This window comes from Erithacus rubecula (assembly GCF_903797595.1).
Source record: "Erithacus rubecula genome assembly, chromosome: 2".
In the NCBI taxonomy this organism is placed as follows: Eukaryota; Metazoa; Chordata; class Aves; order Passeriformes; family Muscicapidae; genus Erithacus; species Erithacus rubecula.
In genome coordinates this window covers 25,425,958-25,444,960 of record NC_136685.1, presented here as the reverse complement: position 1 = coordinate 25,444,960, position 19,003 = coordinate 25,425,958, and the positions used below count along the sequence as shown (strand labels likewise).

The following is a 19,003-nucleotide window of genomic DNA, read 5'->3' as shown; positions in this document are numbered from 1 at the left end:
AGTTAGGAGATCTTTGTGTGCATTATTGACCTGAGAGGAAGTGACAGGCTGAGAAATCAAAAAGAAAAAAAAAAAAAATAAAAAAACAAAAAACAAACAAATATAAAATTCTGGCCTTGTTGTGCAGTAACAGTGAATCAAGCTTTGCTTGATATATTTTTGTTACACTCTGTCAAAACTTCTAACACCTCAATTGCAATTTCACTTTAGATGCTTCCCAGCTCTTCATTGAAATAACTTTCAGTTAAAATTCATTGAGGCGAGGTCATTGCTCATTCACAGCAGCAGCTTGAGCGGCTGGTGGGCACAGCTGCAGATGTTTGCCCCACTCACCAGCCCCAGCAAACTCCTCCCTGCTTTTGTGGCAAGGCAGGAGCTGCAGGGTGCCTGGAAGCAGCGCTGGCATCAACACAGTCAGGCACCATCTAGAAGCAAAACAGCCAGAACAGCACTGCAAAGGCTGACATCCTGTGAAAAATTAGCAAATGAACCGGGGAGAAATCAGTCTACCAAGCAGCTTTCCTTTCTTTCTTCTCTGCAGATTAGAATGTCAACCAAAAATGAAGCAAGGCTGCATTACTTGCGCTCATAAAATTTCATTTAAAGCACACTGCTGTGATTCTATTTTAGAGAAAAAGAGTAGCTTCCCATCAGAAAGGGGATGTGAAACTTGCACAGCTGGAAATCAGTGCTTTCAGCAGAGACAAGAATGCACCTGCCAGTCAGACAGCTCTCCCTCTGCTTCAGCATTTTACCCCTGACAGTAGCTGTGACCAGGTTGTGAGGAGTAAATTTTGCAGTGATCAGATAGCATTATCTATCATTAGAAAAATGGTCTCTCTAATAGCTAGTAGTAAGAGCTTAGTTTATACTGTATTAATTCCCCAGGTTTTATGCAGTTTTTGTTGACTTTTTTTTTTTTTTTTCAGGAGTAATAGTAAAATCAACAAATACCAGTAATCGCTCCCAATAAATTTCTCCTGTAAATGACTAAATATTTATGTAAACCTACTATTAGTTCAGAGTTTTTACATTTAGATTATGCTTTGGGACAAAATCAAAATTTTTGTTTTATTTACTTTTAATCAAAGATTGTAATGCCAGCAGGTGACTAGGCATTTTTAATTTGCTGTGCTAGAAAATAGAAGATTTGCTGTGCTTGCTGGTAGAAGATAACACATGTTAATGCACCCTTAATGCTGCTCTGAAAGGAATAGCCTGCATGAAGTTCATCTGAGTTTCCCTTTGGAGAAAATTATTGTTATAAATCCAGCAATTACATTGTTTTCATTGCATTTATATAATGGAAATGTTGTTATTAAATTCATTTAAATGGAAATAAACAGTAGGTCACTTATTTTCTTAAAATTTCAAGCCTTTTATTAGCAAGTCCTCAGGCTCAAAAATGTTTAAAAGATTTATTTACAGCCACCTTGATGACTGCCATTTTCTTGGATGCTTTTCTCTCATATAAAGTAGATGGTTGCCTTGAAATCCTCATTGCTAAGCACCACAGTATGTGTGTTTAGGCTATTTTGCGGTTTGGATGCACACTGCATCTCTGTTTAAGTATCCCACTGTAATGTTTTCCCTGCTATTATGGCTCTGCACATCTCTTTACTGTCACATAAGCCCTGTGTCCCTTTTGTTCTTTCCCAGGCTCCACTCCTTTCTCAGTTACTGAGCCTTTCTTTGGGTCCCCTTAGATATTTACTTTGCCCTGAATTATTTGTCTCCTTCCTCTGTCCACCTCCTTTTCTTTCCTAGCTGATCTGGGCATGTATCCTCTTTTTGCTGTATTGATAATTTAGAGAAGCAGATTTTTAATACTGACATTAACAGACAACTTACTTACCTGGTATATGTTATGTTGGGTGGAGTTTTTTTCAGAATATTATGAAGTTTATCAGTACTTGCTAAAATACTTATTGTATGTAATTATTGTAAATACTTATTGTATATATATTGTAATACTTATTGTTCACATTGCATTCTTTACTTTAAAAAAGTAAATTATTAAAATCAGTTTTTTGGGTAAATGGGATATGTAAAAAATTTGGAAGCCAGACTTAAGAAGAAGCTAGACAGGTGCATGAAGTGGTAATGTAATGTCACACTGAATGCATCCCCACCTCTCTTGTTTTTTGCAGTTGCAATCGACTGGTGCATCATCACTTTCCAGTGCTTATTTTTAAGACATACTCCCAACTCTAAGATATGGTGAAATAGAAGTTTTAGTTGATACAAGAGCAGAGAACAAAGATAAAGGGAAGGGCACAGCAGGGCCCAATATATGGGCTTCTTTCAATTTTTGTTTTTGTAAAGCAGCTTTATTCCATCATTTTCACCAAAAGAAACATGAATTTGACTGCTGATGTTTAACACATCACCAAAAAAATACTGTCTTCTGATAAGTGAGGTGCCTATAAACCATTAAGCATTTAATTTCTATGCTCTGTTTTGCCCAAAATGTTGGTGATATTTCAGTTCTACCTCATCTCCCTTTTATAGTATCATTGGTTTGGGCTGGAAGGGATCTTAAAGATTATCTAATTCCAACCCCTCTGACATGGGCTGCATTTGCAGTTTTAGTGAGTCACAAGTTTGTTTCTCTGGTAGAAACAAAAAACTATAATAAACAGAATTGCCAAACAGGTGTTATTAAACAAAAAAGAAGTCTCTCTTTTTCTTTACCTTTCCCCTATCTCCCCAATATTTCTGTGAATTAAAAAAAACCCGTGTTTCTGTACTACAGATTTTCCCTTCTGCCATGGATGTTTGATCTACTTTTATGGAGATCTCTCTTAGAATCACCTTACAAATTTTGGTAACTTCAAGCAATGAGTTATTAGATAAGTGAAGCCTATGTTTATTTAACTGTTGTTGACATCCACCAAAATTGAATTATGAGAGCACATAAGAACTGTGCTACTTGCATGAAGGCTATTCCTTGCTCCCTGTGTTTTTGCTGGCTTTCTGGGTGGAGACTTGATTTGGGAACTCCTCATGTATTCATATTTTCTAAAGTACAGTCTGAATTTCCATTTAAAAAAACCAAACTAATATCAATTGAAGCTTAATTGCAATAACAGAATTAGATCTTGTGGGGTTTTTTTTGTTTTGTTTTGATGTGTTGTCTCTCTCCTTTCAGAATCTCTGTGCCCACACATCTATCAACAGCATTCCCTGTGGTTTCTCCTGACGTGCCTCGTTTGCCTGACCCTGGTGTGCCCTCTCAGATTCCCCCTGCATCACCCTCTGTGTGCCAGGAAGGACTGTGCCACAATGGAGGGACGTGCCACCCTCTCTCTCTGCCTACTGGGGCCACCTCCTTCCAGTGTGACTGCCCACTACACTTCACTGGTCGATTCTGTGAAAAAGGTAATTGGGACTAATTGCTTCTCTATTAGTTATGAAATGAAAGTATTATTCTTCTTTGGGGATGAAAAGGGAGAAGTGTTAATTGTCATAGTTCTCTGCTTCTCACCCCAGTTACTTTTGGCTAAGAGAAGAGCCAATTCATTGAGGTAATTCGAAAAATACTTATTTGCAGTGTAAATGAGTTGATATCAGTCAGGCACACTCCTAAGAACTGCAATTTGAGTTCATGAAAAAAACATTGCATTATTTGTCCAAAATTTTTGTGCACAGTTTTAATATATGTTTTTCAGTGTATTATTTCTGGGGCAGAAGAAAGTTGACTTCCTCAAAAGATTATGTTTTCCATTTCTACAGATGGGGGTTTTTTTCATCACTGTGTAAGATCTTATGTTGAAAAAGGCTTTTTTAATTTTTTACTCTGTAACAAAATAATTCTTTCAAAAAGTTTGGTTTCTTTGTAAGTTAGTCAAGGCTATAAGGCTGACTGATCAATGTTTCTGTTTTGTAATTGTAATTGCTTTCCATTATTGTTTTTGAGAAAATTATTCTTTAGAGTAAATTTCATAGCTGGTTTCAAAAACTGTTTTAGCTTTTAAGGTACTAAGGGTTATTAATTGCAGTAGATAATTCTCATAGCACTAAAGTGTGTCACTGGTGTACAGGCAAAGAACCAAAAAAAAAAAAAAATCTAGAATGTGGTTCTACAACTGTAACATCCTCCTAATGAACTTTCCATGGTATGAAGTAAAAGCAGGTAGAGTTAAGAATGCCCTTGCCAGAATGCCAGAGTATCTGATCCAGCACTACCTTGCATTACTGTCTAAAAATAGGTCATTGCACACACTGTATGTGAAAGCAATCACTGGCTGTCAGCTCAAAAGAAGAAAAAGTCATGTATTGCTTAGATATCAGAGAATATTTTATCATGTAGCCTTTTCAAGTTTATAATAAACCATGTATTTGCACATTTTCAGTGTTAAAACTGAATCCCATGAGTATTTTTAACATATTTAATATGTAGGCATACTCTTTGCACTTGCTTACAATACACTGCATCTGTGGAAACTGCAACATGAAATAGAGAAACTTTAAAAAAGTGTGTTTTTACAAAACATAAAATATTTTGTTAGTGCTTCAATGAAGTATTTTCAACATTTCAATAAAGTTTTTTATTTATTTACATACATTTTATATGCCAGAATTTCCGAATTCCAAAGAATGCTGTTGGCATTCTTTTTATCAGCATCATCTGTGGTATTTTGGATGAGAGCAGGTTCTGGCTTTTTTCAAGGGTTATGCCAGGACTAAGCAATGTCCAATTTCAGCAGGAGTTTGACAGACATCCTGTGGTAATAGACCATATCAGTACATGTGCATAACTGCTCTGTGGGACCCCACTGGTTCCTTCCACCAGTGTCTTTCTTTCTTCTGACCCTCCAGCTGATCTGTCAGTCTCCAGGGATCTTCTATGGTTTGATGGTTTTAGTGACAACTGACTGTGCTTGAATGATATTATCTGGGCTGAGTGATTCCATGTGCCACAGACTTTGGGGAAAGTACCTTCTGTTTCATTGACTGGAAAAGCTATTTTTATGTTGCTCATTCAAAAATACAGCATTCTAAGCCTTTTTCTCCTTTGAAGCTTAACCAGTGCAAGCCAGCAAAGTTCATACATTGGAAAAAGTTGACTGTCAGCTACAACTCCAAGGAAATTTGTCTTCCAGGGAAGCTCATCTTAGTTGTGTAAATGAAGGGGACCCCTTCTCTCTCTCTTTCTGTGATTTTGTTTCAAAAATAATGTGTGAAAATAAGACTGAATTATGACTGCCCCAAGAGCAAATTAAAAGCAGGAGACTCTTGTACTAAGTTGCAGTTGTAACCAAATCTCTGATGATTACGATTGACTCTACATAAGGTACATCAGTAACCATTCCATTCAATAAAACAATAAAATAATAGAAGTTTTAAAGAAACCCTGAAACAAGTAGCTCCTTTGGAGAACATATCATCTGTATAATCATATCATCCTTTTAATGGTCAAACACCCAGTTTCCAGGAGATAGCTTTTTTTTTCCCTAAATGTGGAAGAGATGCCTTTTGCTTTCCTGAAGCTTACATGATGTTGAGACATTAACAGCTATTAATATTTCCTCAAAGATTGTCTAAACATTTATTCTCTTTCCTTTTTTTTGTGTGGAGAAGATGAATTAAGTTCTGTTTTCACAGAGCTCTGCTTTACCCTCAAAAACCCCTGTTCAATGCAGGGAACAGCCTCCTCCTTTTTTGCTAGTGCTTCTGGGTGAGCCAGGGCTGCCTTATCTGACATGCTCATCAGCTGGGAGCTCACTGGGGCAGCTACATCCCAGAGCTCGTGCTGTCACATTGCATCTTTATATAGATCAGAAATTACTTGATGGGTCCTGTATTTAGGAGCTGAATAGTAACTGCAGCATAGAGTGATTTTATTTAATCCTAAATTTTCAATGAGATTGATAAATCAGTCTAATGGAACCAGATTTTGCCCAACTGAACTATGATTATAAACCTTTTCTATTCAGAGACCTGTTCCTCAAGAAATCTAGAGAAAACTCATAATTACAGGAAATGAGAGCACCTTCAATAATTTTAAAAATATTTACCATAGAATTTGTTGGGTGAACTTGTTGATTTACTAGCTGTGGTAAGATACACTTAGTTTGTTAGCAACTAGTTTTTTTTAGAATGTGTAAGAACACCTTCTAGAGTGAGAGCAAGTGAATTCCATCATCAGTTATCTGTTTTAATTTGATGAGTGTTGTTAAATGCAATTTCTCCATTTTATTTAATTGTTCCTTCACTAGTAAGCTGTAGCAGGTTGTTCTGCCCTTACAAGAAATACATTCAAGTCACAATTGTCCTTATGGATATATTAGATCAAGGCAGTTTATCTAAATGCACAGTATACTCTGAACAGATACCTTTGAAATGTCTCTAAATGACAGTTTTTGAAAATGGAATCCTATCTCCATTTATCTAAGGAAATAGAAAATTATGCACACAAATCAGTGTATTTGTAAAATTCAAACTGAAGTTATCAGCAGTGGCTATATACCAAAGGGCCAAAGTGAGGATTTAGTATAAACCATGGAAGAGCAACAATCTGAGGCCTCTGTTCCCTTTAATACTGCTTTCAGTATTTCCATTTTTAATTTTTTTAACTATAAATTACCAAAATTAATTGGAAATTCGTCGTTATTACAAGCTGTATTTTAAACCTGGTGTACATATAAAGATGTATTTTAAACCTTTTCTATGCTGTAATAAAATTCAGCATAGAAAATATGTTTGTCACGTAAAATTAATCTTCATTGCTCAGTGGTAAGTGCTACATGACTGCTTTCATCCAATAGATATAGACAGGGAATACTATGAAGGGTAGATGGTTTACTCTGCTACCCATTTCTCTTTTTCCTTTCTGTGTAAATAAGCTCATTGACTTTAACATTTAATGTATCATTGTTTCTTTATTATCTAAGCTGTGTTATCTGGTTCATTGTGAAATTCCCTCACGAGTAGAAAAATCTGCAATGGTTCTGCTTTAGCATGAAAGCAGATGGTGGTGTACAAGTGGAAAGTTCATAGCAATAGGTTTGCAATATCAGTGTCTTGCATGTGTGAAGATAGTATATCCTTGACTGTTAATTATAAGATTAGCATTTTTAAAGTCTCCAAAATTTTTAGTATTCCATAAAAGTTTTATAAATTGTTCAATAAAAAGAGTATTTAAATGTCATGTGTTAAAACCAGGAAATCTGTTTAATTTGATATGTTGCCTGTGTATATTCTGTACATTACTTAAAGGTCAACTCCTTTGACAAAGCTGAAAAAATAGCAGGAAAATGGAAGGCTGTTGCAGGCATTTAGGTTGGCACAGTCACACTAAAAAACTTTGCTACATTTGTTCCCCAGGATACACTTGTTGAATTCCTGATTTGTTGAGAAATGCTTGACAATATCACTCTGACCATTAGAAATTTCTTTACAGATTTTTTTTCTAGACATTGTTCCTCATTTAACATTTCTAACTTGTGTGATTGACTACCATAATTCATTTCAGACAAGTCTGGAGGGTTTTGTCTTTATGTCTTTGACTTTGAAAAGAAATGTAGTTGGTCCAATTTCTGTTATTTCAGCCATATTTAGAACAGTCTCGTGTCTCCAGTAGAACTGTCTCCTCAATAACATTTATACTGTGTATGTATGATTTAAAACAAGTCTGTGACATTTTCCATCAAAAAGAAAAGTGAGCCAGTAAAAATGATATAAAGAGGTTGAGGAAAGATAATTACACTTTCATCTCCACATTCAGGTTTCAGTTTGAGGCACCCAGAAAGAGAAAATGGTATGTAGTTACCCCAAAACCTCTGTTTTTCCAGGATTCAAGGGTTACTTTCACTGATTTTGTCTTCCTTCAAAATTATTCATACCTTGTAAGACCCTGTGAGCAGGAAAAAAATAATGTGTTTAGAGATATCTATAAATTACTGCAGTCATTAATTTGATGTCATTAACCTCAGCTTATGTCTAGGCTCCAGAGATACATATTGATGTCCCACAATTTGTATTTGTGTATGTAAAACTTTCAAATTAACTCTCTAGATTTTGGACTAGATTTGAGAAAATGTAGTAAGTTTTCCTTTCAGACTTATTGGTTTTTTAGGGGATGGGGTTGAAAACTAAGAACACAGAGGCCAGTTAAGAACAATCAAGGATTGTTAACTTCATATACTGAATTTGATACACTATCTAGATTACAGGGAATTTCATAAGAAATATCTAGCCATTCCTATAGCTTGTTCCATTCAATATAATTCAACAAAAATATTATTTGGGCAAGCAATGCAAAAGGGAATTATATAAATTAACTTCCTTCTCCGCACTTTCACTTGAGGATATAATTTTGCATTTTGATATCAGACAACGCAAACCTTGTGAAGTTTAACTTGTTAACACTTTATAATACCCTGTGTCTGTGAGTAGTCATATTAGCTTCAGTCACCTGGACTTAGCATATGGTCCTTGATTTTTTCCTTCCTAGTTCAAGATGACTAAAATATCTCCAATCCAATCGTATCTTGTTCTCTCAGGTGTTTTTTTAATGTGGATAATTTGCTGAAGTGCTTCTCAAATCAAAGGAAAACAGAATTTTGAGGGAAAAGAAACTGAGTTCACAAGGAGGAGGTGAAGCAATTTTAGACTAATCCTTCTTATGTTTTCCTGAATATTTTTTGCAGAATTTTGCCACTTCAGAAACAAGTGTCGCTATAACCTTTCATGCAACTTAATGTTTCATTTTCATCTAATTTAGATATTATGTCCCAGATTCATTGAAGTACATAAGGTTTACTTGTATTTAATTTTAAGTGTGTGAGGAACCTCTGTGATTTGTGGGATTGGTGCTCAGGATGCAGGTATTCTGCTGCATCAAACCCTGAATTAGGATCCCTCCATTCTGTTACCTGTTTGGTCATTCATATAAGCTAAATTCCTAAAATCAACCTACATCTCAAATCCCTCCAGATGACTTTATGAAATTACAAAAGGATGTTACAGTTTTCTACTATTGTTAATAGTAAATTTGGGATTAAACAAAAGTTTAAGGTACATCTTAATTATACTGAGGGGGAGGATAATGAGAAAGAGTTTGTTGAGATGTGGAAAGAGCTCTTCAAAGCACCAACAAACTCTTAGAAACTGTTGTCCCAGTGTCTATAAAGTAATTTATGATTGCAGATGCCATCTACCCACAACCAATGAGCTCCAGGACAGCTTTAGAGTCTACTAGTACAGCATATAATATAGAGCTATATGCTGTCCTGTAGAGCTATAGGGTTCTCTTATTTAACAGAAATGTAATATATATTTCACAAGTTTGTTCTCTGAAATAGATTATAGACCCTGTTGGGCATAATTTCCTTTGAGAGATTATGATGAAATAAGTTAATAATTATAGAAAATATTTTTAGAGTTGTCAGCTTGCTAGTGTATCCTCTGTCTTTTACTCACATCCATTCACATCCAGTCATGAGCCATTTAAAATAATAATTATTGGTTTTAAGTGTTGTTTAAAGCTGTTTATTTTAATTTGGATTTTATTTAAAATGAGATAGCATTTTGCTACCAGGATTTGCATGAATGAGCATTTCCTGAAAAAACAATTGATAAAAAGTAGAAAAATCTTTGTCTCCTCACATGAAATTTTGCTGTTTCTAGCATTTGGCTTTTAATCAATATTTCTTTAATGTGGATGCATGTTTTCTTTCCATAATTATTTTTAGGAGAACCGTAACTATTTGATAACAAACTCTAATCTGGGCAAGAACAGGTAGCAAAAAATGAAATAATGGTGATTTAAAATTTGCAGGGAACAAGCTTTCCCCCCTCCATTTTCCACTTGAAAATGTCAGTATAAAGTTGATTCTTTCTAAAGCTTGCAGCATATTAGGATGCAATGTCACAGTCCTTTAAGTAATTTTTCATTTGAAGGTAATCATCGTTGTGTAAGTGACAAATACTTCCTTTTTTTCTTCCTTTACTTCTCCATTTATGGCATTTTCTGGGAAAACATTTCCTCAGTAACTCCTGAATCACAGCCATTTGTTCTGTTGTGCTTCCTTGATGATAATCAAGTCATCTGCAAAAATGCTGTGTCTCCCCTGGCAGTATGGCAATGCTTGTTTTCTGAGCTTTACTCATTTGAGTTCTTCCTCAGGAGATACTGTGTAATAAAGCAGTTGAAGTATTAAATAAAGTTTTTGAGCTGTATTATGCAACCTGTGAGAAAGATGTATAGAAGTGCTTTTATAGCACAGCTAATTTAACAATTATTTAGAAATCATCTGTGGGTATTGACTTAGGATAACAGTCTGTTTTAATGCCTTGACATTTTCATTTCAAGAATTCTGTGATTAAAAACAGAGGGTTTTTTCATTCCTTCACACAAGGTGTGAAGCTCTGGGTCTGCTCCCAGACCACTCTCAGGAACTTTCAGCAAGAATCCTCTAGATACCTCAGTAAATTGTCCTGCTCAGGACCATGTCACCTGGCTGATCCTCTCATGTCACCTCCCAAGGCCAAAATAGAAGGATGCTGGCTACTTACATAATGTGGCTAAAGACCAAAAGGCTTTGCTGTTTCCTGGCAAAAATTTCTTACTCAAGCATGAAACCCCACATTGTTTCTAATTTAGTGTGCCTAACACATTCCTTTCCATGCATCTTCATGGAACACTGGTGCCTGCATTTACATAAAATCTTAAACTGCCAGTGTCTAAAGAGGAGGAAAATTTATAATATAGGATTTTGGAAGTTACCATTGTGAGACTCCTCAAGCCGCCTACCTCCTTCTGAGGAAGCCACTTCTTTTACTTAATATAAAAACCCAGTTTTCCTTTCCACCATTGCACTTTCTTTATATTTTTGTAATAACACTTTGGTGATAATAAAACAGGCAAGTAATTAAACAGCAAAAACATTATTTACATATTTAGATATATATATTTAGCATTTCAGTTACCCAGGAAATCCAGGATTCAGAAGGTGAATTTCCTGGTAGCACGATATACTTAAATTCTACATGGATGTAAATAAGTTCTGCGAAGAACATGGAAATGTTCAAAACTTGTCAGCATGTAATCTCCCAATGTTTTAGTGGAATTACTGGAAATACTGAATACATCATCAAACAGAGCAAAAGACTGAGACATTGCCCAAACAGATACTCTGTTAGATTCCTACTTCAAACAATGACTTCCATAAATGAAAACAATTTTTCTATGTGACTTGTATTTTGCTGTATCAAGAATTTTCTTTAATGGATTTTTAGCTCTATATAAGACAAAAATAAAGCTACTGTATTATAAGTAAATAATGAAAGATACTTGCATATCAAAGGCTATAGGAAATATGCAAATATGAAAAATAAATTCAGGGGGAGAAAAAGACAAAGGCTCTGTCAGCTATGGACTCATCTGGCTGCCAAAGCTGTTTTCCAACACCTGTCATTATTCTTAATGTTATCTTGTACATATTGTAAATTAATGGCTGATTCTTTTTATTCATATGTACAATTGGTTTCAGCATGTACTTATTTTGCTGATAAATGTGAGTAAAATAAAGAGCAAAAAAAAATATTTGTATAAGTAAAATATGTACTGTCCCAGTCTGGGGTTTCTCCTTTTCCCCGAGATCACCCCAGAGGGACACGAAGGTGGTTCAAAACCTGGTTTTCCCCGAAGCCGCCGAAGAGAGACTGCCGGAGACGGTTTTCTCTTTTTCCAAGGACAGTTTATTATTTCTTATCTCTGGGACATTTTGCCTGGCCAGCAGCGGTCTGCTCAGCCTGGCATCCATGGTGGAATCTGCCTGGTCAAGGCAGGGCTTATCTTATATAGTTAGTACTACGTATTACATGTTTACAAAATTTTACCAATACAATACAATTTTATTAAATGGTCCAGCCCTGACCCCAACCAATCCAAGAGGCCAACGTGTCACCCAACATGGATGACATGGAGAAGAAGGAGGAAAAGGTGTCCACCCCCCAAATTCTCCATCTTGGCCACGTGTCCCTTATCATAAACATTCAAGAAAACCTATTTATCTACGTTCTAACATTCTAATTTACACTCTACTCATAATTATTTTCTGTGTCTCTTCTCTCAATGTGGGCAGATTTTCCCAAGGAGCCAAATCCAGCCCCTGCAGCTCCTGGGCAGCACTCAGGGGTCTCTGAGGGGTCTGCCAGGGGGGTTTTTGCACCCCCAAAGGAGCCAGGGAAAAACCCTGGACTCCCACATGTACAATGTGTACAGCCACAAACTTTTTAAGTTTCTTTTAGAGTTTGACAGCAGAAGCCCAGTCCCTGTTGTACACCTGTACATTAATTTCCTTGTATTAAAGGAGTATGCTACTGAGTTTTGGGGTTTATGCAGCATAGTTGCAAAACTGAAAAGATTTATCACTGTAGGTTTGTCTGAGGTTTAAATTATGGAGTTGTTGTTGTAACAGGAAAAAAAAAAAACAGAAGGTGGGGGTGCTCTTACTAAGTACATGTGTACTTCACTGAATGTCTAGCCAAAAGTATTGTAGAATAACTTCACAACCCTCTCTGTTTAGAGATTCTTATACAGGAGTTTTAGAGAAACTCCTATTTAATTCATTCTGCTCTCATTTTAAACCACTCATAAAAATATTAATGCAGAGAATAGGTGCAGAAAATCAAGGACTTCTATGCATTTAAAAAATCGAGTATGAAGGGATCTTTCATTCTTTGCTCTTTGAAATCCAGCAGACTGCACAAATTTCTTCCTTTAAAGTTGAATCCACAGAGACTCAAGAGAGGAATTGAGAATATGAAATTAATTTCTGGATGAACAGAATCCATCTCTGGAGACTGATATTTTGACATTTCTGGAGACCAACCTGAGAGCAATTGAGAATAAGGGAAAGGATGTCAGCCCAGATTTAAAGCCATGAATAATCCAGCCACTGATGCTTGTGGATCTAAAATTTATCCAGAGATGCTGAGGAGGAAAAAGATGCAAAAGGAACAGTACCAATAAATTTTATTAGAACTGAACTTTTTTTTTTTTTCAAAAATATTAGCTCAAAATGTGTCTGCTTCAAGGGTCATCCTGTGTTTTGCTTTGTTTAGAATTTTAGGTCCATTAAAAAGGTTATTAAGCCTTTGGTCCCAGTTAGATATGCTAAAATGTTGATAATATTTAAAGAAAGGAGAGAGGAACAGGATAAAGGAATTATTACTGTGCACTTAATAGCAGGCAGGACAGATTTGTGAGGTTGTGTGATAGAGCAGCTGAACAGTGAAAACATTATTAAAGTATGAATCCAGAAAAATAAAATGTTATAAAGAAAAGTAGTCATCAGCATTGTACTTAATCCAGCTAAAGTTCTCTTAAAAAGATAAATAAAAAATTCTTGGACATAGGAATACTAATAAAATCTCAGAAATCTCTGAGGAAGGAAATGACTGTTTTATATTTGCCATTTGCACAAATTCTTTCAGCTTGCAGTGTTAATCATCCTATCTCAGTGCAGGGAATGCCTGATACTTTGTTGTTGCTAAAATGAGCAAATGGAGCTTTACCAACCCCAGCACCTGTTAGCATTTTCTTTTACCTGTGAAAAATAAATCACATGTTTGCTGCATTTCCAGAACCACAACATTCTTCATTCTTTCTACTGGCTCCAGTAGAAGTACTTTGAAATCCTGCTGCATTGTTACAGTTTCAGAAGCAGTAGATTAATACTTTGCTATTATATTGCTGTAGCTTATTTTTCACATGAACAACTTGCCAAAAACATACTGGACTCTGTGAGTAGTGAAGAAGCTTACTTGTAATAATCAATAAGGCTTAGTCACTCTCCATGACATTAAGGTTTTTATAAGTTCTGGCAATATCTTCATTTATCTATGCCACGGTTTTTGCTCATAGCATGGCTATTTTCATTTTCTGCTCTAAAAGTTGCTTCCCTAACAGAAAATTTGATTCATGAGTCTTTTAAAAAGTTATAATCAATATCTGTCTAGTAAAAAAAAAAAAAAAAAAAAAAGTGAGGGAGAAAAATGCTGAAAGCATCTATGAAAATACTGGGAAATGTCATTAAAAGTAGATTCTTTGTTGAAACCAGAAATGTCAGTCCTTACTGACCCTGACCAATGCTGTTTCTTCTTTTCTTCCTTAGTGTTATGCTACTATATATTACTATATATAGTAGTGTATTCTATTCTTTTTTATTTTCTGGCTTGGTTCTCCCAAATAGCAATAAACTATTTATATGGCATTGAGTATATTTTTAGAAAACACAAAAATCTCTATATTTCAACTTCATAATAGTTTTGTATATTTTTCTGCCACCATTTGTTGTTTACTGATTCTCCCTCATTTTTGTTGTAGCTGTTACAGCCCTCTTTCACTTGCCAACCCCCCCAGGGAAGCATGAACAGAAATAAAAGACGCTGACCCAGAATCTCCTTTTTTTTTTTTTTTTTTTTTGTCTCCTATTTGAAATTTTTTTTGTCGCAGAATTACAGAATCTTTAGGGTTTGAAGGAACCTTGGAGATCATGCAGAGCAACCTCCCTGCCAAAGCGGGGTCACCTAGATCAGGTGACTCAGGAACAAACTCAGGTGAGTTTTGGATGTCTCCAGAGAGGGAGATTCCATGACCTCCCTGGGCAGCCTGTTCCAAGGCTCTGCCATTCTCAGTGCAAAGAAGTTCCTCCTCATGTTGAGAGGAAATTTCCTGTGTTTTAGTTTATGGTCATTGCTTCTCATCCTGTCACTGGGCACCTCTGTAAAGAGCCTGGCACCATCCTCCTGACACCTTCCTTTGAAATATTCATATGCATTAACGGGGTCCCCTCTGGGTCTTTTCTGCTCTGGGTTAGGCAGGCCCAGCTCTTGCAGTCTGTCTTCATAAGAGAGATGCTCCAGACTCCAGATCATCTCTGTGACCTCTGCTGGACCCTTTCCAGTAGCTCCTGGTCTTTCTTGTGCTGCATAGTAGTCCAGGTACTAGGGCCAAGTCATTCTTACTTTTGCACACTCTTCCACTTAGGTGGAAGTCTGCCTGGTGTGTGGCCACTGTCACAAACTTGCATCATTCTTCTTCTAATCCAACTACATGAAAAACATTTCTGATTCCCAGTCCAGACCGGTTTAATTAACTAGCTAAAAATTAATCCAGTTAATTTTACAGATGCAGCAAAGCATATGTGAGCATGTCATGTAGCAGCTGCCACACTGTTCAGAAGCAGTCTGAGCCATGCAGCACCCACCTGGACTAGCATTTCTCAGCATTAACCTGCTCGTAGCAGTGGCCCCTGTGGTGGGGAGGTCAGGTCAGTAGAACTGTTGTGTACCCCATTTAATAGGGAATATAGGTGAGACTAGAAATGAAAGTGAGATTCTTTGGTACTGATGTGTTACTGAAAGTTTAGCTGATAAAATGCTTTTACTTTAAATACTCCTTCAATATTCTTCTTGCTTTTAGGTGCTATCTACACATAATTTGTTTTCACTGTGGTTATCTATAATTGATAATGAAAGTAACTTTGAAAATGAGATAATACTTACTAAACAAAACCTGAATTCAGTTATCTCTTGGCAGTATTTCTTGGTACAAATCTGAGTGCAATTTCAGAACTAGTAATATTTAGTCCAAGTCCTAATTGGACTTTTTTCTTAAAAATATTTGAATGTTTCCCCGTCATCACTGAATGAAGACTGAATTATGGAGTTTCTTTATTTGTGGAAAAAATGAATGGGTTTGAACAACGTGTAGAAAAAAAATCAGTGGGTTTTACAATCAATACCTCACTATGTAGTATTGTAAGGTCCTATTTATTTTTTAAGCCTGGGATGTCTAATCATGCAGACCTTTGGTTTATAAAAGCCAATACACTATCATAGCAAGCAAGGGGCTCAATTTAATTAGCAGACACTGTGATTTTAAGATTAATTTTTTAATAGTAAAAATGGGAGAAGGGAAAAATTCCATGAAAATTTGGGGTTTGCATTTTGTTAGGATATACACCACCTAAAGGGACAGTGCTAGGAAATAATTGGAGAATTTGAATAAAAAGGTGAATATGATCACTGCTATGTGACATTATTTCAGAAAGTATCTCCAAATATTTGTCTTACAATTTGACACTGACAATCTCTGTGCTTTATTCATTCTTTCTTTGACCATAAAACCTATGGCCTGCACTTTTTGTTGTTCTGATGGTTCCATAAGCCATTATCCAGAAATCTGCAGGAGCTTGTTGCTTATTTTCCTTGGTTTCGTGACCACTGAACCATCACACATATGATACAGCAGAGAATAGAATCCACCATTCAACTTAACTTGATGCACTCCACATATCACATCAGAGCTACAATCAGGACAAAGGAAAGGGGGAAAGGATTTAAGGAGGAAGAGTACATATATTCTGAGATTAACTGAATCACTCAGAGACCACAAAAATAGTTTTCTTTGGCTGTACATGGTGGATTATAAAGCTGAATCAAAGGTAGCAAAGAAAGATACCTTCACTAAATTGGATTACACGAGAAAGAGTTTGACTTGAAAGAGATAAATTTTGGAGATAGATTATGTCCTGTAGTATTGCAGAATTAGTTTCTTGAAGCAAACTTTTCAATTGTTTGATATTAACAATAGAAAAGGTACTTGCACTGACAATGTTCAGTGTAAGGGAAGAAATAACAAAGCCAAATGTACTGAAAGAAAGGTAAAATGAACTGTCACAAACCAAAGAATGTACCTGTTTCTCAGTCAACACAGTGTATTTGAGGAAAGAAAGAACAATCAGATAAAGAAGTAAAAAGAACATCCCTGTCACTACCTGCAAGTAAACCTAAAGTTATTTCATTGAGCACAAACCTATTCCTAGGAGCAGTTTAGACAGAGTATGTCAGGACATTAGAAGCAGCTCAATGCATGCTGTGTAATAACTGATGTTCCAGTTATAGATGCATTTTATTTTCTGTTGTAGTCTTAAAAATTTGGTTGCATGACACAGAAACTGTGCTTTTAAATAGCATAGGAAACTAAAACTCAAGTTCACCTATATTCTTGAATTAGCCTCAGACTCACTCTCTGACCTTGGAATTCTATTTCCTTACTGCAATTCTTATGCATTTTCTTCTATAGTTTTGGTTTTGGGTTGTTTGGTTGGTTGGGGTTTTTTATGTGGGGTTGGATTTTTTTGTTTGTTTTTTTGTTGGGTTTTTTTTTGGTGCAATTGTGATGATGTGATTCTGCTTCTCCACTCTTTATCTAGATAAAGATCTTTATCAAGCTTTTAAAATTTCTCGGTTGTCTCAAGGAGGTCCTTGTTTACATCCTTTCTAATCATGGGATATCTGATAATTCGGATCAGCTGCCTTTGAAAGCCAATACAATGTCATAAAGAGCAGGAAGCTCAATGAATTAGCAGGTGCTTTATTTTGTCAGGTCTCAAGCATTAAATAAAACATATTTGACACCAATCATATTCCATAGTTTAATTCTAAACCCATTTTTTTCACGAAGGATTAGCTGATCACCCAGAGGGTGTCAGTGTTCTTGTAGTCCTAACCATATGTCCTTAACGGTCAGCACAGACATATTCTGGCAATTCCTGTCAATAGAAACATTAGATTGTGGATATAAGATACTTCTGATCAACAAGTTTAAATCCACTGCCCAATATCTAAGACCAGCTCCTGATTATCTGATTTATTATATATTTTCACGGCACATAAGCTTTTAGTTTTGTTTGTCTGGAACAGTCATGTATGTCATCAGTGACTTTTTTTTTCTTCTTTATTTTCCCAAAAGAAATTTTTTTTCCTTAAGGATTCTAAAATTTCATACATTAATGAGAAAAAGTAACTTTAGTATTCATTTGCACTGAACAGTTTTTCAATATAAATTTTCCTATATTAGCACTCTCCATCCATATCAGGTATCCATAATTCATTTTTGGAAACAAATTCATTTTGTTACTAACAGAAAAATATGCCTGTCTAGTTATTACATAAATGCACTTGTCTTCTAAATTCAATGGAATCTATTGTACAAATAATTTTTAAAAACCTTTTTCTTGGTGCATCTTTCCTTGATTGGCTGACACGACATCATTTTACAAGTTGGATACACAGCATATATTCAACATGTTAAGAATCCTATAAAAGCTTTGATATGTGATTTCTCTGGAGAGAAATCTAAATTCAGAGTTTATCTAATTTGGTATAGATTTCAGACTCTTACAATGAAAGAAACTCCAGGTCTCATACTATAAGTGTCACTTAACTTGCTATACTATATGTCTGTTTCATGATATGATAACTTTTTCATAACATATTCCAGATTATGTTTCCTTATTAGCCTTTTGAATCATCCTTTGACCAGATGCCTGATTGCTCCATTCTATGCATGTCCTTATGATCAGTGACAGATGGTCATGCTCTGACTTTATCTGAAAAATCACTTGTCTTGAAGCAGTGTGTGAAGAAATCATAAATAGTGTGATTTTATTAGCATAGGAGTTCACACATTTGGGAGAGTTGCTACCATCTGTGTGCATTAGTGCAGCATCATGCCTTGTAGATCAGATCTGATTCATACACTGCCAAGTTTGAATAGAAATTGAATTACTCAGTATTTTTCTGCACAGAATCATCAGATGGGCCTCTGTATGTCCATCCAGTTGCTGGCACCAATTGCTGAATATGTTATTGTCAACACTTTACTAAATGACTACATGGCAGAGGACTCTGATTATGATTATATATAAATAAATACAGTAATTTAATTATATGCCATATTCTTCATGAGGATGATGAGAGGATTTGCCTGGAAGTTGACCACCCCAAACCAGATCATGCTTCCTCTGACTCACCCATCAGGCCTACAGTAATCCATAGTAGAAAACTTTAGCAGACATACTCTTCTCATACCATCAGAGGAAAATCAAAGGCTCCATATGACATATATTTTAAAGATTTGGACACAGTTTTAGGTGTGTATATATTTAGGCTCTGATTAGTTCTTAAACATGGATGCCAAGCA

The 19,003-nt window shown here is 35.7% G+C and overlaps 1 protein-coding gene across 1 annotated transcript in view; it reads left to right on the top strand.

Moving 5' to 3' along the window:
• The window catches only part of EYS (eyes shut homolog), a gene marked incomplete at its 5' end in the record, with an annotated part of 591,920 nt that overhangs the window by 405,472 nt on the left and 167,445 nt on the right, over positions 1-19,003 (top strand). The window contains one exon of the mRNA XM_079298292.1: positions 3,152-3,381. Within this exon, the coding sequence (XP_079154418.1) occupies positions 3,152-3,381 (230 nt within the window). The remainder of the gene's footprint in view (positions 1-3,151; positions 3,382-19,003) is intronic.